The sequence below is a fragment of the Hyperoodon ampullatus genome (genome assembly GCF_949752795.1).
Source record: "Hyperoodon ampullatus genome assembly, chromosome: 5".
Classification (NCBI taxonomy): domain Eukaryota; kingdom Metazoa; phylum Chordata; class Mammalia; order Artiodactyla; family Ziphiidae; genus Hyperoodon; species Hyperoodon ampullatus.
Window position 1 is genome coordinate 15,806,426 of NC_136918.1, and position 27,831 is coordinate 15,834,256.

General features: G+C 42.7%; 1 protein-coding gene across 1 annotated transcript in view; it reads right to left on the reverse strand.

The window, feature by feature from the left end:
• Nucleotides 1–4,538: 4,538 nt before the first annotated feature.
• ANKUB1 (ankyrin repeat and ubiquitin domain containing 1) overlaps nucleotides 4,539–27,831 on the reverse strand; it is a gene marked incomplete at both ends in the record, with an annotated part of 39,179 nt that continues 15,886 nt past the window's right edge. Inside the window, 3 exons of the mRNA XM_079705486.1 lie at nucleotides 4,539–4,668; nucleotides 13,751–14,683; nucleotides 17,988–18,102. Of these exons, the coding sequence (XP_079561612.1) occupies nucleotides 4,539–4,668; nucleotides 13,751–14,683; nucleotides 17,988–18,102 (1,178 nt within the window). The remainder of the gene's footprint in view (nucleotides 4,669–13,750; nucleotides 14,684–17,987; nucleotides 18,103–27,831) is intronic.

Here is a 27,831-nt window from a genome sequence, read left to right on the forward strand (position 1 = left end):
CACTTCATGCTATCTTACTAGGGCTAAAGTGAAGAAAGGATAAATATGCTGTAATTTTTCAGTTGATTCTGGCAAGGAACAAGGCTTCCTATCAATTGTCTTCTCACATTTTCTCCTTATCATCCTCCACCTCCTTTTTTCCCTCTCATATTTCCCCATATTTCTTTCTTCTTCATAGACACTCCTGCCCCAGAATCTTTGCACCAGGCATCTCCTTGGTTATGTTTTCAATGATACATAAAATAGTATTGTCTCTTGCAAGGAATCTCAGTTCGATTCAGCACACTGTCAAGGGGAAGGAAGCATGGTGACACCCATCACTCACATGAATTGCCCTCTCATGAGTCTGAGGCTGCCGTCAAATGCATGAATTAGCTCCTGAATTTTTTTTTCATTATTTTAGTTAACTTTTTCAACTGGATGATAAAATGCATACAGAAAAGGATACAAAATTTTAAAAAATACTTCTTGTTGAATTTCCTCAAATTGAACACATCTGTTAACCCAGATCAAGAAATAGAATGTTACCAGTACCCCAGAACCTTTGCTGTGCCCTGTTCCAGTCACTGTCCCCTCTTGCTGTCTCTACAATGAACTAATACCTATATACATGCTGCCTTACAACATCTCTTTGGTATCATCTTTGTATTTTCCTTTGTATTAACCTTGTATGTGCCCCAACCCCATAATATCAAACTAAAGTTTGATATCAAACTAAATATCAAATTAAATATCAAATATCAAACTAAAGTCATTTTTTTTAATGAGATTTAGATTTTAGGTGCTTCTGACTATTGTAACAGAATCTATGTTAAAAATCTTCCTAGCAAATAGCATCAAAAATATGCAGTATTTAAGGAAACAATACGTGATTTGTAAGACCTTTACACCAAAAACTAAAAATCATTGATGAGAGAAATCATGGAAGACTTAAATGGGGACATATACTATGCATAGGTAAATATATTGTGGGCTATAATATTCACTATTATTAAGATGTCAGTTGTGACCAATCAAAATCCCAACAGGCTTTTTTATAGAGACCGACAGGTTTATTTTTTAAAAATCTACTTGGAAGTTCAAAGGACTGAGAATAGCCAAAACAAAGTAGGAAAAAGGACAAAGTTATTCATACTACCTGATTTCAAGGCCCACAGTAAAGCTATAGTAATTAAGACAGTGTGGTTTCAGTATAAGGAAAAATAAATAAGCCAATGGAATGGAATAGAGAGTTTGGAAATAGATCCATACATATATTGTAAATTGATTTTTGACAAAGGTACCAAGGTATTCAATGAGGGGAAGGAACTTTCAACAACTTGTACTAGAACAATTTGATAAACTTATGGAAAAGAATTCTGACTCTCACCTCACATAACACACACAAAAATAATTAAGGATGGATTATAGACCTAACATAAGAGCTAAAACTGTGAAACTTCTAGAAGAAAACAAGAATATCTTCATGAATGTGGGGTAGGCAGAGATTTCTTAGAGAGGAAGCAGAGAGCATGAACCATAAAAGAAAAAAATGATAAATTGTACTTCATTAGAGTTAAAAACTTTCATTATCAAAAGACACCATTAATAAAATGAAAAAGAGAGCCACAGATAGGGAAAATATATTTGCAATACATGTATCTGACAAAGAGCTTGCGGGACTTCCCTGGTGGTGCAGTGGTTAAGAATCCGCCTGCCAATACAGGGGACACTGGTTTGATCCCTGGTCCAGGAAGATCCCACATGCTGCGGAGCAACTAAGCCCATGCACCACAACTACTGAAGCCTGCACTCTAGAATCCAACTACTGAGCCCAAGCGCAGGCAAAAATAAACCAACTTGTATCATGAGTATATTGAAATCTCTGATAAACCAATAATTAAAAGATAAACAACACAATTTTTTAAAATTTATTTATTTATTTTTGGCTGCGTTGGGTCTTCCTTGCTGCGCACGGCTTTCTCTAGTTGGGGTGAGCGGGGGCCACTCTTAATTTTGGTGCATGGGCTTCTCATTGCGGTGGCTTCACTTGTTGCAGAGCACGGGCTCTAGGCACGTGGGCTTCAGTAGTTGTGGCACGCTGGCTTAGTTGCTCCGCGGCATGTGGGATCTTCCTGGACCAGGGCTCGAACCTGTGTCCCCTGCATTGGCAGGCGGATTCTTAACCACTACACCACCAGGAAAGCACCACAATTTTTTAAACGGACAAAAAACCTGAGTTGACACTTCACAAAAGAAAATGTACAAATGGCCAATAAGCACACAAAAAACATTCAATATTATTAGTTATTAAGGAAATGCAAATTAAAACCACGAAATGTCATTGCAAACCCACTAGAATAACTAAAAATCAAAAGTACTAATAACACCAAATTTTGATGGGTCTGTGAAGCAACCAGAATACTTGTATATTGTTAGTGGAAGTGTAAAACTGTAATACCACTTTGGAGAACTGTTAGGTAGTCTCTTATAATGTTAAATGTACATTTACTCCATTACCTAACAATTCCACACCTAGGTGTTTGCCCAAAAGAAAGGAAAGCATATGTCCAGAAAAAGACCCTTACAGTAATGTTTAAAGCAGCTTTATTCACAATATCACAAAACTGAAGCAACCCAAAGGTACATACATTTGAATAAATTATGGTGTGCCTACACAATGGAATGCTACTCAATAGTAAAAAAAGATCTACGGAAGACTTGTATGGAGGAAGTACAAATATTGGAGTTATTAGACCTGTACTCTAAAATAACTATGAATAATATGTCCAAAACATTAGATGACAGATAAAGTATTTAATCAGAGAAGTAGAAACTGTCAAGAAATTAACAAATTAGAAAGCAAATATACAATATAAAGAATAAACAAAAGATTCATTGTAGAAAACTAGTAAAATTGACAAAATCATTACAAGACTGACTATCCATGACAAAAATAAAATAGGGCAAAAGATACAAATATCAAGAATGAAAAAAGGGATATGACTACATAGAGAAAAAAGAAAACATTGTACTACTAATACATACAACAATGTAAATGAGTCTCAAAAGATTAAGTTGAGCAAAATAACCCAGACATAAAAGTAAACAACTATATGATTCCTTTAATTGGGAAATGTTATGCATGGAGGTAGAAATCTGAATAGCAGGAATTCCTGGTGGCGCAGTGGTTACGAATCCGCCTGCCAATACGGGGGACATGGGTTCGAGCCCTGGTCCAGGAAGATCCCACATGCTGCAGAGCAACTAAGCCCGTGCACCGCAAGTACTGAGCCTGCGCTCTAGAGCCCATGAGCCACAACTACTGAGCTCACGTGCCACAACTACTGAAGCCCGTGCGCCTAGAGCCTGTGCTCCACAAGAGAAGGCACCGTGATGAGAAGCCCGTGCACCACAAAGAAGAGTAGCCCCTGCTCGCCACAACTAAAGAAAGCCCGCACGCAGCAACGAAGACCCAATGCAGCCAAAAATAAATAAATAAAATAAATAAGTTTATTAAAAAAAAGAAATCAGAATAGCAGGTGTCTATATGGATTAAGATAGACTTAGATAGGAACCTGAAGGAACTTTCTGGGGTAATAGAAGTGTTCACATCTTGATTGCTGTTAGTTACACAGATGTATATATTTGTTAAAGCTGTTGATTTAAGATCTTTGCAATTTACTGTATGAAAACTCTACCTCAATTTTTTTTTATAAATTTATTTTTTTTATTTTTATTTTTGGCTGCATTGGGTCTTTGTTGCTGTGCACAGCCTTTCTCTAGTTGTGGCATGCAGGCTTCTCGTTGCGGTGGCTTCTCTTGTTGTGGAGCACAGACTGTAGGCACACAGGCTTCAGTAGTTGCAGCACACGGGCTCAGTAGTTGTGGCTCGTGGGCTCTAGAGCACAGGCTCAGTAATTGTGGCGCATGGGCTTAGGTGCTCCGCAGCATGTGGGATCTTCCCGGACCAGGGCTCGAACCCGTGACCCCTGCATTGGCAGGCGGATTCTTAACCACTGTGCCACCAGGGAAGCCCTCTACCTCAATTTTTAAAAATTAATAGTAAGCAGTGTTTTAGCAGAAATTCAAAAGATGTCTGAGACCAGTATTAGACTTAGATGGTATTTATAACTCTCCTAGGGACTTGCCCTATATAGAATTCTTTTAAATTAATTTTTTACTATGTATGGTTTAAAAAACAAAAAGTATTTTAAAAAATCCCAGGAAAGCAAAAAAAAGAGAAAGTAAACATTCTTGCTCATGTCCTTGTTTCCCACCTTCCCAGTTGCCCTACCCTGTTGACAACTACTATTCTTAGTTTCTTATGAATTCTTCCTCAGACTCTTTATGCAAAAACAAATGCCCTAAATTTTCACTTTGCGTGATGGAGTCCAAGAAAACATGGTGTTAAACATTAAATAACCTGTTGATAGTCGTGTAGCATCAGAACTGTTATTAGAAATTCCGGCATTAGAACTGTTATTAGAAATGTTAGCATTAGAACTAGAAGTTCTATTTGACCAGGTCTTCACCCAAACTGGGATTGTCATGACTTTTCAAAGCAAAATTTCCGGAGGATTTTCACACGCTGTCAGGCCTCCTTGGGTAGTCAGGTTAGAAATGCTCTTTTTCGCTAGGACTCTTGCTATTCCTAACTGCTGAAGCCATCGTTTCTCTTTAAAGGCACTGTAAGAAAACAGAACATAATTTATAAGGAGGTCCTTTCTTGTCCCCATTTATAGCTAAAATGATGGAAATCTTTAGGTTGATTTTGTAGCTGTGGCTAATTTATCTTGTCATATGAGGAGGTAAAATAGGAAAGAGGAATCTTTCTAAAACCAGTTCCTTGTGAAGCAGTGGGAGTGATATTTTCCCAAGGCAATACCGGAAGCTTAGCACCCACAGCTAGAAATAGAAAACCACTCAATGTCATAGAATTCTCTGGGTTGAAACTTTTTTCTTTTTTTTTTGGCTGCGCTGCAGAGCTTGTGGGATCTTAGTTCCCCGACCAGGGATTGAACCCTGGCCACGGTAGTGAAAGCCCAGAATCCTAACCACTAGGCCATCAGGGAACTCCCAAACCTTTTTCTGACTATTCCCCCAGGCACCCTTGTACATACTGACCTGTTCTCCCTCTCCTCCTTTCCCACCACAAATACATTTTTTCTTTGGTAAGATATTAGATATTTTGATAGCCTTTAACTGAAATGCAATGAAACAACATTTTGTGATAGTTATTCTCTGGCTGTATACTAACAAAGACATACATTTGAATATGATTGCTCCTACTCTGTAGAATGCGAATGTGGTTTACTACAGGGGGGGTTTTACATTTCCTTGAATGTTGGGGTCCTCTGAGATTTTATCCTTTGTCCTCCTCTCTCTCTGCACCCTCACGGGGAGGCTTTATTTACTAATTGCTTCAACTCCCATATTCATGACTGCCAAGTCACAACCTTTCTGAAAAGATGCATATCTCCCATTATCAAATAAAATCATTTGATAATTGGACATCCCACAGACACTTCCAATTTACATGTCTTTTATCTTCTTCCTAAACTTGTCCCTTTCAGTATCCTTGTTCTAACACAGTGATGTTGCTCTTCTCACCATCTCCGAAGCCAGAAACAAGACTCATTCCTCCTCTGTCCACCACTAAGCCCAATTAGTGATGACATTTTGTAGATTATTCCTCAGAAATATCTGTCGTATTTGGCCTTTCCCCTCTTCCCCAACGACTGCTGTTCCAGTCCAGGTCTTTATTGCCTCTTGTTTCTCTTATTGCAAAGTCTCCTAACCCTATTGTCGTCCTTCCACACCCTTAGTATTACTTATTTCCAGTGACTCTTCTACACATCTCCACCAGATTTGTCTTTAAAAATAAACAAAAACTGATTACGTGATTTGTTTGATAAAAAAGAACTTCTGTGATCTTCCTACTTACTTCCTCCCCCATGGAAAAATATAAGAAGCAAACTGTCCACTTGGACCCACAAAATGCCTCTCAATGTAGGTGTAATTTACCTTGCCAGTCTCATCTCCAGCCAGTTCCTCCCTATCCCCTAAAATGCCTTTTGCAAATCCACTTACTTTCCTGAAAACTAAATTTCTTTCTTACCCTTTCACAAAACAGTGTCTTAGACCATGTAGCCACCTTTACCTGGCTCCTTTCTGTGACCACCACCCCTTTCGTGTGGAAAGTCTCATAGATTTAAAGGGCTTTCACTCAATCTATTAGGAGCAACCTTGCGTAAAAGTACCTTAGTGTTTCAAACATTTGAACTAGATCCAAGTCTGGCTGATTCAACTTTAATCTTCTGGATTAACTCCTTGCTCTACCTCAATGACTGTGTCTCCTTGGGCCCTCTAAATGGGGTTGACTCATCAACGCTGTCCATATATTCAAGTCCTATGCCCTAAGGAAATCACTCAGACACCTTTAGCCTTTCTCCGTATCCCACCCGAATTGATTTAAAGTCCTCTCTCTCCCTTTCTTTTGCATATGTAGCCCCTCCCTAAGCTTAGTGCTTGTCTTGATTCTCTCCCTGGCATTTGAACTCTGGCTTTTCTGTGTTTATTCAAAAACTGTTTATTGAGCACTTACTATATGTTGTTAAAAAACAAAATTCAACTGAGTAAATTTGAAGATATAATTTGCTTTATTCAACGATTCGTGCGTCAGGCAGCATCCTGTGTGGGAAACAGAAAGGAGCTCCGAAGAGCTGAATAATATGGGAGACTTTTATAGGTAGAAGGGGTCAGGGACAAGGAAAGAGCCATTACCTCATCTTTCTTTGGGGGATGGCAGGGTTTTATCAGATAGATTACCTTACTACTGCTGACCAGGAAATTCCAGATTGACTGTTTTAAGACTAGGAGAGAGGTTGACATTGCAATTAGGTTAGGTATTAAGTCCTGGTTAGCTGATGGGGGGCTTAGCACACGGGACTCCATTTTGGGCCTATTGTCTCTTTTTTTAACAATACCAAGCACTGTTCTATGTGCTGAAGAAACAAAGAGTGAACAAAACACACAAGGTCCCTGCCTTCATGGAACTTAGATTCTAGTGGGGAGGCAAATACACAAATAGAAGGCTAATATAATACTGTGATGGCTCTGTGAATAAAAACAAGACAGGGTTGGCAGGAGGGGGTACAGGCCGGCACCTCCCAGGTCAGTTTTTTCTCTAACAGCCTCTGCCTCTTTGCCAGCCCAGACCCCCCTGAATGTGTGAAAGCCGCCTAACTCAGGCATTTTGTCCTTGAGTCATCATTTTCTGGGTTCCTGGAACTTACCCAGGAAAGCCAAATGTGGTTACATCAGTCTGGCATGCAAAGACAACAAGCATACTCATCAACAGGGTTGCCTTGCTACAGCATCATTTTGCTTCCATCAACTGGGCTCTCGCTTGGACTCTGTGAACACTAGGCCCTGCTGCAAATATGTCTGTAAGCTCCTGGGAAGACCTGGGATTTCCTATAGCTGTCCATATCTCTCTAAAGAGCACTATGGGCAGTGCTGCTTCAGCAGTGGCTGGGAGTCTCGTGAGCCCAGAACCTCACCCCTGCTTTGATTATCTCCAAAGACAAGAGTCCCTCCATCCACCCTGCCCCTCATTCCTTATCATATGCAATCTACCACCACATCCTATCAATTTCTTTCTTATATTTGTCTCCAACCCATCTACTTCTCTCCATGACTCCTATAGTGCAGTCTCCCACCATCTCTGCCCTTGCCTCCTATCTGGACTTCCAGAATCCATTCTTGTTCTCCTACACTGAAGCCAAAGTGGTCTTAAAAAATCCAAAGCTGATCAGGTCAAACCGTTCAATGCTCTCTCCTTGTTTTTAGGGTAAAATAGCCCAGGCCTTCTTATGGAGCCCTGCCTACCTCTCCATGTTTGTCTTGTACCTCTCTTCTCTCCCTTTGCTCTAGCATATCTTCCTATTTCATAACTTGCCCATAAGCTCCAGCCACAAGGCCTTTGCACAGGCTCTTTCTTCTACCTGGTGCACTGCATTCTTCCTTCCCATCCTTCAGATCTCAGCTCAGACATTTTCTTAAGGAGGTCAAGGTCTGTGTCAGACTTCCATAGAACCTCTCTCTCCAAGTTCCTCTCCTTCATAGCACTTTCCCCAGTTAGCCCGTGTGTTAATGCCCATCACACCAACTAAACGGTTTGCTTCACAAAGAGCAGGACTGTATCTGTATTTGCTCTTGACTGTATAGGGTGACCAACTGTCCTGATTTGCCCAGGCCTGAGGGATTTCTCAGGAAACAGAACTTTCAGTGCTAAAAGTAGGAGAGTTACCACCATATCTTCAGCTCAATAAATGTTGGTTGAATGAATAACCATTAGTAACCACTAACTGGGCCATCAGCCCAACCCCCTAACTGAATCTCAGTGTTTCTTTTCAGCATAGAAGTCCCAGTTTAGGGAGGAAAGAATGGTATAACTATATCCACCTCTCCCTGGCTTCTATGCATTCATTAAACACCTATTTATTGTGCCCTTACTGTATGCCAGGCACTGTGCTAAGGATATAAAAGTGAACAGAAGAAGCAAGGTTCTTGCTCACCTGAATGGGTCACGGATTCAAGATCCTCAACAGGAGGGCAAGGCCTGGGCATGCAGTATTGGACAAGCTAGGCCGGGAGGCTGAACCCTCAGGTTTCAGTCAACTCTCTGACTTGTGTAAGCTGAGGGTCCAGCTCATGTCTCTCTTTGCTGTTCTTGTGGGCTCTCTCATCAAAGCAGAACTGAGGAGATGATGTGAGGCAACTGGTTTCCTAAACCCAGTGCTCAGGAATGCACAAGAACGGTGTCCTGCTCAATGCCTGTGCTTTCCTAGGGCTCACATGCTCATCTATGCAAAATGGCAGGCTTGTCAGTAAAGGGAGGTCAGCAGAGCCTTAGCCCCTGCTTCCATTGTACCCCAGTACCTTATGAAGGGGGCGGGTTGGGGGAGAGACAGGGAGAGGGAGAGGATAGTTTATATCCCTGAGGAATCAAAGAGAGAAAATACCTGCCCCATACCCATTGCAAGGTAAACTTGGAAAGTACAGGGCAGGCCTTTTTCTATAAGGGCCAACAGCTGAATTGTACCAAACTGTTCTTGGGGCAGGGGTACTACTGGCAGTTTCTTCTCAGGGAAGGGTGACTTATAACACAGTAGCACACAGACTGACCCTGAGAGACTTTGTCAGGTCCTCTCCTTCACTCCTTCACTGCAGCTCCCTCTGAGCCTTGGCCCCTCCTAGCTGTAGATAGATAGCCTCTCATACTGTATAGATGGGTACCATTCACTACAACCTTTCAGGAAGTTAACTTAGTATGTATATGTCCTTTGAATAAGCAATTTCACTTCAGTGAAAGTGTCCTATAGAAATATTTCTGTAAATGATTAAGTATTACACATAAAAGGATATATTACACCACTGTTATCATGGTGAAAAATGGAAACAACTTGAATGTAAATCAAGAGAGCACTGGTTAAATAACTTATTATACATGGATGCAGTGGAACACTAGGTAGCCAGTAAAAAGGACAAGGTAGTTCCTTCTCCCTAGCATAGAAAGATTTGACAGTTATGTCTAAGAGATATATATTTGGGAACATAAATGCAGTAAAATCCCTTTTAGGATGAAAAGGGCATGCACATATACATATCTCACATACATATATTGAGATACATGGAAAAGTTCTAGGAGGCTACAAATAGTAATTAATGATGCCTTCTGGGGAGATGGATAGGATTCATGAGAGGGGAGAGGAGTGGGGCTGGAGGATGGATGGAGACTTTCATGTTTACTTTATACATTCCCATGTTGTTCGGATGCTTCCCAGAAAGCACATATTACTGTATTTTCTAATTAAAATTCTTTTTTAAAAATATTTATTTATTTATTTGGTTGCATGGGGTCTTAGTTGTGGCAGGTGGGCTCCTTAGTTGCAGCACCTGGGCTCCTTAGTTGCGGCAGGTGGGCTCCTTACTTGTGGCTCACCTGCTCCTTAGTTGTGGCATGTGAACTCTTAGTTGTGGCATGCATGTGGGATTTAGATCCCCAACCAGGAATCGAACCTGGGCACCCTGCTTTGGGAGTGTGGAGTCTCATCCACTACGCCACCAGGGAAGTCCCTTAAAATTCTTTTTTTAAGGGAAAATATTACATTGCCCAGCTTTCTGCTCTGCACCGACACTGCCTTCAGGCCAGACAAACTTCTTCTCCGCCTCCTCATTTGTTTTCATCTCCCCTCAGACTCTCCTTTGCTCCTACAATCCCCAACAAATAGAGCGCTTATCAAAAGGAGTTTGGGGAGGAGTTACTCCTGTATCAAGAGTGGGGCTTAGGGGCATGACCAGGCCAAGCAGGTTTATTCCCTGTATTCACCTTCCAAGGCTGAGGCAAACACCCTCATCAACCACAGTGGTTAAAACTTGTGGCAAGTGTCACCTGCCCCATCCTTGGTACTTTTTAATCAAAGCAAAACAAAACAACACAGAGAGCTCTACTTTTATCAGGAGCATGGGAGCCCATCAGAGTCACCACTGGGGACTGTCACCTATTCTCAGTGCACTCAGGACACTGAACCTTCTGGACCAGTCCTCCATATTTGAATCTTTACTAAGCTGGACTTCCAAGTTGCATCAACCTCACTGGAATCAGACAATAAGCAGTAAGGAAGACAGTTTTCTAGACACACCTTGTAAATATTCTTTGATCTGTGTAAAGCTGACACCATCTTCTGGGGAATGAGACTCAATCTGGCCTGAGTTACTATCATCTCCACGCTAGCCACATGCACCAACCCAGACCCACATTAGCACTGGGTCTGAGCTAACTGCAGCAATACTCTCTTTGCATCAACCCTCACAGGTATATTTTCGTGAATCTAAAGGTGGAGTTCCAGCAAGTGCTCTCACGTGACACCAGATGAGATGTCTGGGGTCCTGGTTTGGGAGGTCACCCTTCCCACACAATCAGCAGCATCCGATGAATCCACCCTGACCCAATTCCCCCAGGTTAGCACCAGGAAGGATTAGTTAGGTTCTTCCCCATCTCCTGGCTGTGATACTACCTTGATGATGGTGGACCCAGCCTTCAAGATAGCGCATGTCCACTCCTCACGTTTTGGCACAAGAGCTGTACTGGTCCTTTAGTGGTTAAGTTCTCAGACCACATAGCTGCCTGGCTTGACTGGTGACTTCAGGTGGACATGGGTGCTTTCATGACTCCTTTGAGGGGACAATGAGCCAGGTCAGAAAGAGCCCTGCAGGCGCATGAGGCGTGCAGGTCCCCGCATCCCTCCACAGCCCACCAGCAGAGGGATGTGGGACAGATCCTAGGATAGATGCAGTGGAAAGGGGAGAAAACAGATGGGAAGGCAGTAGAGAATACAAATAGAGGGAAGAGAAAAGCACTGGGAAAAGAGAAACAATATAGTTGGAAAGATTTGCTAGGAGTAACTTTGCCAGAGGAAGTGAACAATCAGACCACCCCTCCTCCCATGAGCAAACCCGTGCCCCCTGCAGTGGAAGCATGGAGTCCTAACCACTGGACCGCCAGAGAATTCCCTGCACTAACCTCTTTGTTGAATGAAATGTTTTCCCCAGCAAGTCCCTTCTCAACCTTGAAATTGCTTCCCCTTGATAACTCCAATCCTTATGAAGTGTACCTGCAAAAACAGCACACTAGTGTAACCTCTTGGGAAAACTGTGTGGAAGTGTTTGCTAAAGCTAACCCTATGACCTAGCAATTCCATTCCTAGTTATAGAGTCAAGTGAAATGAATGCAAATGTCCACCAAACTTATATACAAGAATAATCGTAGTGTTATTCAAAATAGCCCCAAATTAGTTACAACTCAGATGCCCCTCAATAGGAGATTGGATAGAGATGTGGAATACTACATAGAAATGGAATGCTATACAGAAATAAGAAGAATCAATACATGCAAAAACATGAATGAATCTCATAGACAATTTGTGGCACAAAAAAGCCAGACATGAAAGATACATAACATATGGTGCCCTTTATATGAAAGTCAAGAAGGGGCAAAACTAATCTCATTGATAGAGATCAGAATAATGGTTATATCTGGGAGGGGTCATTGACTGGCAAGGAGCATGAAGGAACTTTTTTGGGGTGCTAGAAATATTTTGCAATTGATCTGAGTGGTTGTTACATGCATGTATGCAAATATAAAAATTCAGGGACTTCCCTGGTGGCGCAGTGGTTAAGACTCCGTGCTCCCAATGCAGGTGGCCCAGGTTCAATCCCAGGTCCGGGAACTAGATCTCACATGCGTGCTGCAACTAAGAGTTCGTGTGTCACAACTAAGGAGCCTGCGAGCCACAACTACAGTCAGCCTGTGCAACTAAGACCTGACGCAACCAAATAAATAAAAAATAAATAAATTGAAAAAATAAAATTCAAAAAGCCATACATGTGAGATTAGTGCTTTTTATGCATTTAACTCTATATATCACAACTCAGTTCCTCCCCAAGAAAGCACCACACACAATAGACACTGGCAGCCTTTCACCCAAAACCACATACATGGCCACCTTAACCACAGATACTTTTGCACACTCCCATTCTGCCTAGCACTGCACTGGGCCATAATAAACATTTTTTTGGATGTTTAAAAAATAAAATCATTTTTAATGTGCATCTTTTGATAAAATTGATCAGTATTTCCTTATGTTTACAGGCTGATTTTAAGATGGATTATATAATTTTTCAATTAATAATTTTCTGGTCTTTTTCTATAATTTTAGATTATCTTTTTATACATTCTAGTCAGAGATATCTCACAAATTACAAAGATTGAAGCTGTTACGCAGTTTCTTCATCTTTTCTCAACCTCATCATGCTGTATGCTGAAGTTTGCATTTTATAGCTCACCACTATGGCAATTATTCTTACCACTAGGTGGCAACACCTAGCTGAAATAAAGTAGATCTGAAATAAAGACCAATACAGAAAGGCAACTAAAACAATCTAGCCTTATTTTTTCTTTCCTTCTCATTATATCGAGTAAGGGGAAAAAACGTTCATAAATCTATATTTTCACTGTAATACTGGCACCCAATAATACCTCATAAGTATTTATCTTGAGATCTAATTAGAGTTGTGTTTTCAGTGAAATCTGATGACCAATATATAAAATTTTATTTTATGAAATGAATGTGCCCAAAAAGTCCACTTCCAACACACTTGTTTATGTCTTTAAATGTGATAATGGATTACTTTTTAAACTTACCTTAAATATTAATATCAATTCTATCACCCTATCCAATATAGCTCTCCCTCAGCCTGTATTTCTTGTCTGTAAGTCAACTGAAGTCTTTATGATTCAGTTTGTCATTAAATTGTTCTTTTCTTTCCTTCCACTTTCATTACCATCCAGGCTTCCATGACACTTTTGATGTCTCCCAGATTTCAAGTTTCCCCCTTATCCCTTTAATTATAATTAACAATTTCTTTTACTTAAAAAAAACCCAAAAAAACAAGGGACATTGTTAATTGATACAACTCCTTTCTTCCTGAAAATTTGACAAGTAGAATACTACATGGATTGACCAATAAAATGAGTTCATTTTGTCCTAGAACAAGGCTAGGGCCTTGAAGCTGGGTACCGATGCACAAGAAAAACCTGTGTTATACTACATGGCATGGTAGTGTAATGGCTTCATAGACCATTCCTCCCCTAGACCTGCCCTATTAAAGGTTTATCCTTGTTTGTTTGAAGAGAAAACCTTACCTGGCCACAGCTAAGTAGTAGATGGCATTCTCCCTTGGAGTCCTTCCACTGTGCTCTGAGAAAGATGCAAAGGAGGATCTGAGTAAAGAGTTGGCACTGGGTGTTGCATAGTAAAAAGATGGGTGTGAATAGCTCACTCTTGAAACTGGAGGGAGGGGGACTTGGGGGAGATATGTAGTTTTTATGAGCTTTTCTTTTTTCCTAGCTGTGGCAGTAATTTTTTCCCGATTTTGTTGTTTTTGTGATTCAGAGAACGCATTTGCATCTACCAGCGGAGGAAATTTGAGTGTTTGTTCTCTTGTGTCCTGCTGTGAAATTGCCAAAGGATTGACACGTTTCCTGCTTACAGTTTGCTCCCTGAGAGGCGGTAGTTTGCCCACAGTGCCTTGTGAGTCCTTGTTCTCAGCCTTATGCCAGCTCTTGGAGGTCATTTTGGGTTTGGTGAAACCATCCACCATCACAATATCTCCAACTTTTGCTCCAAAGACCCTTGCTCCGCAAAGCTGGCTTTTATTAAGGTTGTGACTCTGAGCTCTGAGTACCCATTGTTTTATTTTAATATAAATCCTCATGGGGACTGAGATTTTCAGAAAAGAAACAGTGGACCACATTTTACTCAGTAAATATAATACGCAGTCTTTATGCTTGTGTTTGAACGCAATGGTAAGGGGAGTTTGTCCCGCTGCGTTTTTGCATTCCAGGCACAGCACGCTGCAGTTGACAAAAGCCTTCAGAATCAACAGTTGGCCCGCTTCTGCGGCTGCATGAATGGGGCATTTAGAGACATCTGCGTGAAGGGCTTCATGGCACCAAGCTCGGTAGGGGTGCACACCGACCATCTCGTGGGGCCGCACACCCTGCTTCAGGGCCCATTCAGTGAGCTCAGTGTGCCCATAAAAGGCGGCGATGTACAGGGCAACCCTTTTCTGATACCTGAATGAATGAAACAAGCGAGAGTGGGGCTGTTTAGTAAATCAGCAAACAGGCAAAGGTAGTTACACTAAATAACCACAAAACATTCTAGTTAAAATATTCATTTCTTCCTAACTTTTACCTTCCTAACTTTAAAAAATATTTTCAGAAAAAGTCTATAGTAATACACAGGTTAAACTGCACAGGTCCTGCTTATACACATTGTCCTATTGTGTACATATAAATAATTCAGATTGGTTTCCTTGGAGCAGTTTTTTCCTTATGAAAATCTAATGCTCAAGATAAATATCAAGCTTTATATTCACTGGGAAAGCATAGGAAGGAATTCAGTACATTTTAGAAATTTGAATGCTTTGTACGTTTGTTTGCTTTGTCTTTTCTAACAGTCCTTATTCTCTGGCTTCTCAAAATCTCTACTGCTATTCTGATCGAAAGCTCTAGGTTACCCCCCACCAGCATGACCACCAGTGCCACAGTCTCCTAACTGGTCTCCCACCTCCTCTCATCCCCCTAAGGGCTTTTCCTCATACAGTGCTTAGCAATCTTTTTATTCCATACGTTGGCGGTGGCCTATGCTCTCTTCCAGACCCTCTAGTAGCTTCCGGCTGTAATTGAAATTCTAACTCCTCATCTTGGCCTTCAGGGCACCTGTCGCCTGGACCCTGCCCCAGCTCCTGCCTCACTTCCCACCACTCCCCTTCTCTTTCGCTGAACTATAGCCACACTGGCCTTCCTGCCATCCCTATCCTTCCAATTCCCCATCAGGCACAAATTGAATGATGGGTGAGGACTATTCAGAGAAATAAGAATTAGGGAGGCAAGGCTAGACAGGGTTCCATCAGATTTTGTCCAGGATTTACTTGGGCAAGGCTCTCTGTGACCCCATGGTAGAGATGGAGGCCAGCTAGGTGGTATCATCCAAAATCTGCGTATAACTAACTCTCCCGCCTCTGACTGCGTGCTCACCACACCATAGTTTTCAGGTATATGTGGCATCCCATGTAATTTTCCTGTATAAGAGAGATGGTCTGCCCAGAACATGTGGGTTTCTAGGACCCTCTGACAGATTATAACTAATTAGAGCTAAACATTAATAGGCTGGCATTTTGGTTCACATATCAATTTCGCTTGAAATTCACTAGTGCAGATCAGCAACTCTGAATTTGATGTGGGGAGAAGAGCCCCTCCTGCATGGACTAACTGGCCTTTGCTTTCATCCTCAACACGCATGTTGTGGGAACTGGAGCACTCTTGTTACCAAGACTCGTTGATTCTGCCTCCTAAATGATCTTTTCACGGTCTGTCCTCTTAGCCCCACCTCTGCTGTCATAAGCCTAGCTCAGGCTGCCGGTTTCTTTTGACTGTTTTCCTGTCTCCCTGTCTGCCTCTATTCCCCACATTGCAGTCAGAGCCAATATTCTAAAATGCAGATCTCACCATGGCCTTCAATGTCTTCCCAACATTTAAACGATAAAATCCAAATTCCTTCACATTCCTACAGGGGCCTGCATGAGCTGGCCTCTTCTTATCTTTCCAGCCTCTGGCCACTAGCTTCCTCCTACTCTATAATCTACCACGTGGAACTTCTTTCAGTTCTTTGAATCCATTCTCTTGCCCCCTGGGTCTTTGTACGTGTGGTTCCATCTGTTTTGAAACATTTTTATTCTTCTCCCTACTGTTTACCTGAGTATCAACCCTTCAAGTCCCTTTCTCGGGGTGCTTTACCTGATCCCCTACAGTTGTCCATACTATACATTCCCATATCGTCTTGCACAATGCCCATGTCATAACATTTTTCACACTGAATGGTAACAGCGACACCTAACATTTGTATCCTCCTTACCATGTGCCAGGTGGCCCTCTAAGTTCCTTATAATACTAGCTCATTTAATCTCTAAAGTAGTTTTATGAGATAGGTACTATTATTCTGCCCATTTTATAGAAGAGGAAACTGAGGTACAGGATGACTACTTACTTAAGTTTACACGACTAAACACTGAGGGGGTGGGGCTTTGAACCTAGGTAGATGAGCACTGGAGTTTGTACTCCCAGACATTTTGCAGTTCTGTTTCTCCAGGAATTGGTTACTTGTTTTCTGTTTCCCCTACTGGACTATAAATTTGCTAAAGGCAGGGACCATATCTTGTTTATTGCTTTCATAGTACATAGTACATACATTGTTGATTGGGTGGGGGAATAAAAGGAGCTTTTCACTCTGATCATATGCATATCGTATTTATATTCTCTGAGCTCTTAGATTTTTTTTAAAGATTAAGTGGAAATAGTTAAGTACATGAGCACTAGAGTTATTAAATTGTGGGGATCTAAAACCCAGTTGTGCCCTTGCTAGCTGTGTGACATTGGGCAGATTTCCTAAGTCAGTTTCCTTATCTGTAAAATAAGATAAAATAGTATTCATCTCATAAAAGTGTTATAAGTATAAAATTAGTTAATAAATATAACACAATGCTACAAAGTACTCAGTAAATATGCACTAGTAAGAGTAACAATGCAACAGCTATTTCTTTGGATTCAGAGCAAAGAAAGAAAAGAGAGAATTGTAATTATCCCCAAATAGAAATTAATTTTAAATAGTTAAATATTTTATAAAATTGCAAAAGCTGGTTTTCCAATCTGTCACTTCACAGAGCCCTTAGAGCTCCTGCTGAGTGTGTGTGCTTCTGTAAAGTATGACCAAATCACCACAAGGGGGCACTGTTCTAAAATACCACTGAATTAAAACCTAAAGGGTAATGCAATTTATGCACCTGGGAAGCCGCTGGCTGTAGAGATATGTTAAAATGTCCACCTGCTTCTCTGAGCCTACCCTCCTCCACTGCTCCAGCAGCATGTGTTACACTTCATGTATGGCAAAAGTATGAATGTGTGTATTAGATGCGATTTGAAAAGTTACATGATAGCTTAGGAAGAGGTAGGCAATGTTTTCAGCCAATCAATAAGCAATTAGTGGTTTTTAGAATAATTGAATGTGAGAGTGGCAAGGCACTTATTCTGATATCCTTTAAAAAGTGCCGATAAAAGTCTAATATCCAAACCAAACTGAAGTCGTGCATTTAGATAGTGTTTCCTGATGAAAGTCTACCTGAATTACAATACATCACCAAAGGCTGTCAGCCCTGGTGGCATCTCTGCTATCTTATTCGAGCAAATATCTCAATAAAAATGTCTCAAGGGAACTCCCTTGGAGCAGCACCCCAGCTAAAGAGTGAATTGCAGACTCAAGTTCCTATGAAAGTTTAGCAAAAATTACTTTAATTAGTTTAGCATTTGCTTTATCTCGTACTTGAGTACTGGTCCTTCATCTGATAAATAGCGTTGGACTTTAAGTTTTTGTCCGAGGAGACAGCCCATCAGAAATTCCTTCCATCCATCCCAGACGTCCAAGCGAAGTGTCGTGCCTGTGGATAAAGAGAGGTGGTGGTGGTTCCAGTCCACCCCTGGGGTTTGGTGGTCCCAAAACTTCTAATGATAGCTTTCTCCCAACAGACATGAGCTAGGTGCCAAATGAAAAGTAGCCTTTGAATAAGGAGACAGGGATGCTGAGAGAGAGAGAGAGAGAGAGAGGCAGGGGTGCTCTCTTGAGCTTAGGCCTATATTGACTTGGAAAAGCCTTTTAGCTTCTGTGCCCTTTCATTTTCTCATCTGCACAGTGAAAGCATACAATGCTGAACTACTTTCTGCAGCTATCTTAAAACATTTCTGTGGACATCGATTCCATGCTGATCTACACATCACCAGGTAAACAAAAGCTGTTATGTTGGAAGAGAAACTCAAGAAACGGTGGCAGGACATATGCATTTCTCGGGCCCTTAGCTTACAAGTGGGCTGTGGGTGAAGTTGAATGATCCTTTCATTCCATTCTTCACAAAACAGGAGCCATTCTGTGTTATGAACATAAAAGGGATCTATTCATTGCTGCTGGAGGATTTATCACTTGCTCCTCAAAAGCCTACCCTCTCCTGGTTTTGTGGCTCCATTCCCTTCGTCCTTCAGGCTGCTGTTTCCCAGGAATCTTTCCTCAGGCTTCTGCTCTTCTAACTCTACGCACTCCCTCAGGATAAAACCCGGTCTCCTCCCCGTGTGGCCCACTCTGACCTCTGTCCCTCCAGCCTGCCTCACTCACTCTGTTCTGGCCACTCTGACCTTTCACCTGTCCTTCAGACACACCAAGGCCACGCCCATCTGAGGACCTAAACACATAATTTCTTTTGCTTCAAAGGGTCTTTATCCAGAGTTCACCGGGCAGTGTCCTTCTTACTCAGCTTTCCCTTCAAGCATCGTGTCCTCACGGAGGACCTTCTTGGCCACCAGGGCTAAAGCAATCTCTGCCACCACCCCATCCTCCCCTCCAGTACTCTGTATGCCGTGACCTTATTTTAATTTCTTCATAGCCCCTACCGTCAGTACTTGAAATCATTTTACTTGTTTGGAGACTGTTGTTCACGACCCACTACAAAGGACGCTCCTTCAGGACTTGCCACACTGCCTGCCGTTTGCCGAGTGCTCACTACATACTTGTTGGCTGACTGACAGGCAGTCTCAGTGCAGCTGATGGCTTCATTGATCACCCATGGGCCAGTCACTCCTGAGTCCAAATTCCAGCCAGGCCTCTGCTCCAGCTCTGGATTGCCCCTGCTGGGGATACCACAATCTAAGGGATCACGCTAGGGCCCCACTCTTCTGAAGGACAACCTGTCACCTTTCATCCCCAACCTGCTTTTCCTCCTGTATTCTGTGTCTCAGTTTGTGTCACCACTATCTTCCTTGCTACCTGAGTTAGAAATCTGGGAGTTGTTCTTCATCCCTTCCTTTCTCTCACGTCCCCAACATCTGTACAATCGCTAAGGCCTGACAAATTTATTTCCCAAATGTTGAAGGACTCTTGCTTCTTCACCTCCATCTTAACCAGCGCAGCCCTATTTCAGGCCTAGGTAATCTCTCACCTAAAGCTACCTCAAGAAGCTCCCCACAGCCTCCGCCTGTCTTTATTCACTTCTCTGTTCAGATGCCATCTCCTCTTCTGGCCAGCCATCTGCAAGAGCCTTTCCCCACCTCATCACATCCCTCTCTATTCCCTTATCCTGCTTTGTTTTACTTCATATTCCTTAATTTTATTTAAAATTCGATATTTTTCTGTTTACGGGATGATGCTTGCCTTCCCCACTGAAATGCAAACTTCAAGAGGGTGGGGACCTTGCTACCCTTGCTCACAGCTCTATGCTTGCTTTCCCCAACAGTGCCTGGCTCACAGTAGGTGCTCAGTAAATACTTGTTAAATGAAGTTCTAAGCCACTCCTCAAACCTGTTCTGGCCATGTGCTGCCCTCCTAACCCTTAGTAGCCCAGCAGGCTGGCCTGTACCCCAGGCTGTTTCTGGATTTGGGGCATCTTCTTTTGCTGTCCCTTCTGTCTGAATTCTTCTGACTCCCCGTCCTTCTACCAATAGTTTATGATGCAATCCTGGCATCACCTCCTCTAGGAAGCCCTCCTTGACTACACCACCCTCTCACCTCCCCAGATAGGGTAAATGACTGCTCAACTGGTTGCAAAGTATACTTTGAAAGTCTTTATTATTGAACATACATTTCTGCTTTGGAATTGCCAGTTGACAAACACTAAAAGAACTCTTTGAGCCCAAGCATTATGTCTCATCCAGTCTATGGACTCTGTTTTAGTTATGCTCTTGGACTGCAAGGAGACCCTCAAGAAAATGGGGCTTATTATACTGAGACAATGACCACATCTAGCATGCATTAAGAACCAAGACAGCTCTCAAGATGGACCACTGCCCATCTCTCCCATGGGCCCCAGGTTCTCTCACTCTCTCTCATGCCCTTTAGGTCTCTTTGTGTGTCTTCTCCCTTTCTCTACTGACAGGCTGTCCTGCTTACAGCTTCTGTCGTATCACAACTTTGGCACGCGTGCAACATGCGTTTGCCGTGACCCAACCTTATTTCTTGACACTCTTCATTTTCCAACCCTACTGATAACCAATTTTGTCTCTCTACATTTCCCAATTTGAATTCACAAGACTAATAATTAATAATAATAACAGTAATATTTTGAATATGAATATGAGTAGCTCATATTCATTGAGTGCTTACTATATGCTCTAGATTATTCTAAGTACATGAACAATTTAATAATTTAAAATTCACAACAACCCTAAGTGATGGGTTATATTATTTTCTCCATTTGACAGCTGAGGAAACTGAGGCACTGTAAGACGAAGTAACTTCCCCAGCTTCTACATAACCAGTAAATAGTGGAACCAGGAGTTGGACTGGACAATCTGGCTGCTGGGCCCATGTGCCTGTCCTCTGGGTTGTACTTATCTCCAAGCAAGACTCTAATTGTCTCAGCTAGGAGAGGTGGTGTCACTGGACAGCTTATGGATTGGCTGCCTTTGAATCAATATGGTGGCCCCAGAAGTTGCATGCCAAAGCTGTGATGGGACAGTGTGTGACTTGGTTTATCCACACATATCCTCAGGCTCAGACAGGTTCATCATAAATACCTGCAGGTGAGAAGGAAGGAAGGATAACATAACAGCAGTAATCTTAGAGCCACAGAATGCTGAAGATAAAAAGATCCTAAAAGACCAGCCCACTCCATTGTCTCCTTTTCTAGACTAGGAAGCTGAGGCCCATGGGGAATTGCCTGAAGCTACTCAGCAAGCTGGGAGTAGAATTTGGCTTGGAATTTTTGTCTCTAGAATTGTTTCTAATGCTTTGGAAGCCTCCTCTTTTCCGGTGCCTTTCTCTCGCTTTCCTTTCTGCTTCCCGGCTCTTGCCCTTCTTGCACCCACTTCACAGGCAGACACACATCCAAGTATATGTTCTTTCTGCTGATCCCTCCCTTTTTGGACATCCTACTAACGTAGGATGCAACATGCGTTTGCCGTGACCCAACCTTATTTCTTGACACTCTTCATTTTCCAACCCTACTGATAACCAATTTTGTCTCTCTACATTTCCCAATTTGAACCTGTAACCTTGAAATGGAGCTCTTCTTCCCTTACTCTTGACTCTGGTTTGGGATTTCTTGACCTTGGCCTCACTGTCCTTTGTGGGTTGATTCCTAGTTGCTGTGCATGTTTACCCACAGAGCCTGATCTGCATTAATGCCATCATGGCCCTAAGCTACCTTAACCCTCACAAGTCTGGCCTCAGCTAGGAAAATTCACTCTTTTTGCTGGAGAGTTATGGAGTTATTCTGTAGAGACCAAGTAGCAGTTCTGCAAATACACTCTAGAAATGCCTAGATAAACATGTTTCAAAATACGGATCATCCATGACATAGTAGATTTAGTTTCTCTAAAGCTTCTTGTTGTACTTAAACTTTCTTGTAAACTATTTGATTTCTATGAATAGCACTGGAAACAAAAGACTTCAAACAGTGCTCCAAGTGCGTTTATTTCATCTCCTGCCTAAAGTGACTTACTATGTTTTTAGTTTATTATGAAAATCACTCAAAGACGAGCATTGGAAAGCTTTAGCCTGGCACTATACTCCAGCCTCCCTGGTCCTCCACAGCTGAGACTGCATAGCCTCCATTTGGATGACCAGAACAGTCTTAGCCCCACGGAACAGTCTTTTTTTTTTTTTTTTTTTTTTTAAGTGCTGATACTTGCTTGAGCCCCCTCGTAAACCAATTAAGTCAGAATGGCTAGGAGTGGGTCTAGGCAACAGTATCTACTTCTTTTTTTTTTTTTTTGCAGTACGCGGGCCTCTCACCGTTGTGGCCTCTCCTGTTGCGGAGCACAGGCTTCGGACGCACAGGCTCAGCGGCCATGGCTCACGGGCCCAGCCGCTCCGCGGCATGTGGGAAGCCCCCATGGAACAGTCTTAATTTCAGTTGTAGGGGATATGTTAAGAGTCCAGGCCAGCTGCTCAGAAGTTTGGTGGGAAGTTGCTCTTCCTGTTCAGCCTGCTCAGGTGTTGTCCTGTTCTAGTAACTTGCCTTATTTCTCCAGGAATAAGAGACCAAGCCCCCACCTTGTGCCTCAGAGCACAACTCTCAGTATCCTACTCTACCTTTTGGGTTTTATAACTGAGGCCCCATCTCTGTTCTCTGAGCATGGAACTCAGAGAGTTCCTATTCCGAACCCCAGTCTCTGGGGTTAGATTTCTGTTACATGTTGACAGAGGCTCCTGTGTCAGCAACCAGGTTGTCTCATTTCCCACCTTTTATGTCATTCGTTCATTGATTCATTCACTACCTTGATGCCCTGATGCTATGGTTCACCTCCCGGGTCCCTGCTGGATCTCCCTGGATCACCCTCTGCCTTCCTCCATCTTACCAATTGCTAATGCAGACTGACCTGCCTGTTCCAGGACCCCCACCAGAAGGACCTATTTAAGGCTAACCTCCTTTTGCTAGATGTCTACGGGTGGGGTCTTCCTGGCCCATCTGCACTTGCCTAGGTGGTTGCCTAGCCTCAGGGTCTCAACTCTCCCTAGCTCAACCTGTCCACTACTGATGAGCCCTGAAAACTAGAGAATACTCTGTGATTTAAATTCTTATCAGTTAGGGCACGTCCAACAAGCCTTGTATTTTATGTGAACAAATGTTACAGGTGTTATAACTATCAATTGCAGTTTTTTGCAATGAAGCAGTCTTAATTTCTCAAAGATCAAAGGTAACAATGGATGGTTTTTCTCTTAATGCTCAACTTTTGAATATCCAGAGAATTTCTAAGTGAGTTAACCAGCACCATTTATTGGATAATCCTTCCATTCCAATTGATTTGTAATGCCTCCTTTGTCACACATTAAATTCCTTCATAAGCTTAGGCATTCTGCTAGAAAATAGAAACTTATTTTTTAAATGCTATGTTGGGCTTCCCTGGTGGCGCAGTGGTTGAGAGTCTGCCTGCCGATGCAGGGGACACGGGTTCATGCGGCGGTCTGGGAGGATCCCACATGCAGCAGAGTGGCTAGGCCCGTGAGCCATGGCCGCTGAGCCTGTGCGTCCGGAGCCTGTGCTCCGCAACGGGAGAGGCCACAACAGTGAGAGGCCCGCGTACCACAAAAAAAAAAAAAAAAAAAAAAAGCTATGTTGTTCCAGAAAATACAACTAAAATCTATGAAAGTAAAATAAATGAGAATTAAGCTTCAAGGCCTCTTTCTATATGAACTTTCTAATTCTTTATTCTTAATTTTTTAAAGTGGACTCCCCAAATTGTATATATTTACAGAACCTGGATTCACCCACTCTCTACTTACAAATCCACCTACCATGACCAAGCTGTGCAGGAAAGCAGGCGCAAGCAACAGTGCCTATTCTAGGGAATCGTCTCCAACCTCTCCTGCTGTGGTCCCTATATCCCAAGTTTCTGGATTCCTCATGCATACTCTGGGATCAATATCTGCCTGTCTGATTTGGACTTTTTCTTTCTGAATGTGGAAACCATTTCTCTGGTTTGGGTTTCCCTTAGTGGGAATCAAAGCAAGGTATTGATCAGTACTTAAAGAACATCAATAAAAATAGGTATCAATAAAGACACACTGGGTTGGCAGTTTAAGTTGTTGGAAAGAACCCAATCCTGAGTGGAGGATGACTAATTATTACCAGTATGACCTTGACCAAGTCACTTAACTTCTCTGAGCCTCAGTTTTCTCATTTATAAAAGGAACTAAAATGGCACAGTAGGTCTCTAAGGGGCCTGAGGGCTGGTGGGGGACCCTGGAGCCCGCCTAGATTTCAGGGTCTGAGCTGACAGGACCCTTCTCCTGGAATAGTCTCTCAGATGTGATGTTCTCAGTCTGGCCATGAATACATGGCCATGAATACATGCCATGAGGCATTCACAGTGAAAAGTACCAATGGCATCATTCTGTCCTGTATAGGTTGATTCAAGAAAAGGTGTGTGTGTGTGTGTGTGTGTGTGTGTGCATGCGCGTGCATGCGTGCACATGTGTGTATATTGGACCTATATGATGTGTCACTAAACCTCAAGTCACAAAATTTCAAAATCACAAACATTAGGGGATGTTTAGCTTTGATAAATTCTTGATAAGTTACTTATTAAGCATTTTAAGCCCTTTATCCCCTTATTACGTATCTTCTTCTTAATCCCTACAACCTTTCCATCTCCATCCGCTTTATTAAAACTTCTCTCTCTAAGCTCACCAATGACCTCTAAGCAAAATCAAAAGGTTTTTATCAGACACTGTCTTTGGCCTTTTACTAGCATCCCACAAGCAGTCTCTTCATCATCTGTGACAATGCAAAGTTTGTGTTTTCTTCCCGACTCTGACAGCTTTCTGTGTCTCATTTTCTGACCCCTCTTCTGTCTACTTACCCTGACTACAGCATGTCCTGAGCACTGGCCCTTGGCCCTTGACATGTCCCTCTCTGTATTTACTGTCCAAGGAAAGCACCTCTCACAGTGCTGTACCCCCAACTCCATGGGCAGGACGCCTACAGCAATATCTGCTAAGCCAACCCATCACTCAAGCCCTAGCTCCATATTTGTCATGGCGGAGAATTAGAAGAACTCAGTTGTACTTACAGCTTTGCCACTAACTAGCTGAGTAATTTTCAGGAAAAAAAATGTACTCTCTGAGTTTCCTTATATCTAAAGTTGAAGACCCAAAGCATAAGCTCCTTTTCCCAATTTCACCATTGCTGTCCTAGCGTCAGAGCCTTGGCATTTCCCTCTTCTTAGCTGTGACCCAGCATGATGCTGTGTCTCTCTCTCATGAATTTCTCAGATTTGTCTCTTCCATTCCTAGTGGAATTAATTAATACTGGGATTATCAAAAGCTCCAGTTAGCATATCACTCTACTTCCAGGCTCTCCTCACTCCTTTCTATATTTCATGCTGCCTGCCACCAGATTAAACTTCTACTGAAACACTCCTGTTCCAGAATGTACATGGCTCTGTTTGCAAGCACATGAAACCTGTGCTCTGTTGCCTCATCTCTAAGACCCTCCTCAATATGACCTCAGCTGTGAGATTCCCATTGGTCTCCACGAGGCTCCTCCACTCTTTAGAACAGTCTCCTGTGTTCTGTCTTCCCTGGATTAAGCCCACGTTCTTTTTTTTTTTTTAATTTTATTAGAGTATAGTTGATTTACAATGTTGTGTTAGTTTCTACTGTACAGCAAAGGGTATCAGTTGTACATAAACATATATCCCTTCTTTTTTAGATTCTTTTCCCATATAGGTCATCACAGAGTATTGAGCAGAGTTCCCTGAGCTATACAGTAGGTCCTTATTAGTTATCTATTTTATATATACTAGTGTGTATATATCAGTCCCAGTCTCCTAATTTATCCCTCTCCCCACCCCCACTTCCCCCCAGTAACCATAAGTTTTCTATGTCTGTGACTCTATTTCTGTTTTGTAAATAAGTCCACTTGTACCATGTTTTAAGATTCCACATATAAGTGATATCATATGATGTTTGTCTTTCTCTGTCTGACTTGCTTCACTCAGTATGACAATCTCTAGGTCCATCCATGTTGCTGCAAATGTAAGCCCATGTTCTTGAACCTGTGGCTCATGCTTTTCTCCTGGCCTAGAAGCCTGGAATGTCTTCCCTTCCTCCTCTCAGATGATGCATATTTCTCGCATCTTTGTGTGCTCAAGTCCAACATTCTCCAAAAAGCCTTTCCTTGAGCCCTTCAGCCTACAAGGAGCTGGCTTATTGGATTATAACTGAGTAAATGTGCATTCATTTCTACCACTTTACTATAAATGCCCAGAGTGCAGAGGCAGTTTTATATATTACTGTATGAGCTGGTATGTGCACGGACTAATTGAGCTACTTAAATCTTTTATTTTCTTTGACTGCTTCTCCAAAACCTTCTGACTCTCCACTGCCTTTGGAAAGGGGTCAGTGTTCAACTCCTGACAGCATTGGGGATGACTCATTGACTGGAAAGAGGAGAATCTGGAAGAGAGGCGGATCAAAGATTCCCTTACCCTGTAGTTTAAAAAGGTGGGCTGGCTACTTAAAGACTGCTGGGGGGTGCTTCCCTGGTGGCGCAGTGGTTGGGAGTCTGCCTGCCGATGCAGGGGACATGGGTTTGTGCCCCGGTCTGGGAAGATCCCACATGCCGCGGAGCGGCTGGGCCCGTGAGCCATGGCCGCTGAGCCTGCGCATCTGGAGCCTGTGCTCCGCAATGCAAGAGGCCACAACAGTGAGAGGCCCACGTACCGCAAAAAAAAAAAAAAAAAAAAAAAAAAGACTGCTAGGGGGACTTCCCTGGTGGTCCAGTGGTTAAGAATCTGCCTTCCAATGCAGGGGACCTGGGTTGGATCCCTGCTCAGGGAACTAAGATCCCACATGCCACGGGGCAACTAAGCCCATGCACCACAGCTACTGAGCCTGTGTGCCGCAAACTACAGAGCCCATGCGCTCTGGAGCCCATGCGTCACAACTAGAGAGAAGCCCAAAACTAGAGAGAAGCCCACGCGCCGCAACGAAAGATCCCGCATGCCGCAACTAAGACTGGCCGCAGCCCAAACTAAAATAAATAAATAAAATAAATTAAAAATAAATAAATGAAATGTTTACAAGGATTGAATTTTAAACGAGAGGTTTCTACGTGTTTTAGGCAAAGGTGTGAAGCAGGTCGAGGGCTCTTCCTCCTCTTCCTTCGAGGTCCCTCTTTCCTTGCCCCCCCCTCCCGTGCCCTGCGTTCTCATGGTGGCCAAAGCCATCTACCCAGGTCATGCTGGAGCCGCTAACCTTACATCTGAAAAACCTCCCTCCTAGAGGGTCATTTTAAGGGGCGTTATCCTTGACACAGCCTGAGCAAGTCGTTTAACCATTCAGAACCTTTTTGCTGTCTTTATACCTGTAAAAATTAGGGGTTGGGGGACTTCCCTGGCGGTCCAGTGGTTAGGACTCCACACTTCCACTGCAGGGGGCACGGGTTCCACTCTGGTGGGGGAGCTAAGATCCCGCATGGCGTGCGCACGACCAAAAACCAAAATTAGGTGTTGGGCCAAGCCATTTCTAAATTCTCTTCGTGCTCTAAAATGTCACATCATGATCTGAGCAGCACAGGCCTGAAGAACAGTCACCTTAGTTTTCTCATTTATCCTTTGGCATTTCATTAAATAACTAGGTCGTAAGTTGCTCGAAGACAAATGCCACTTGTGTGCCCTTA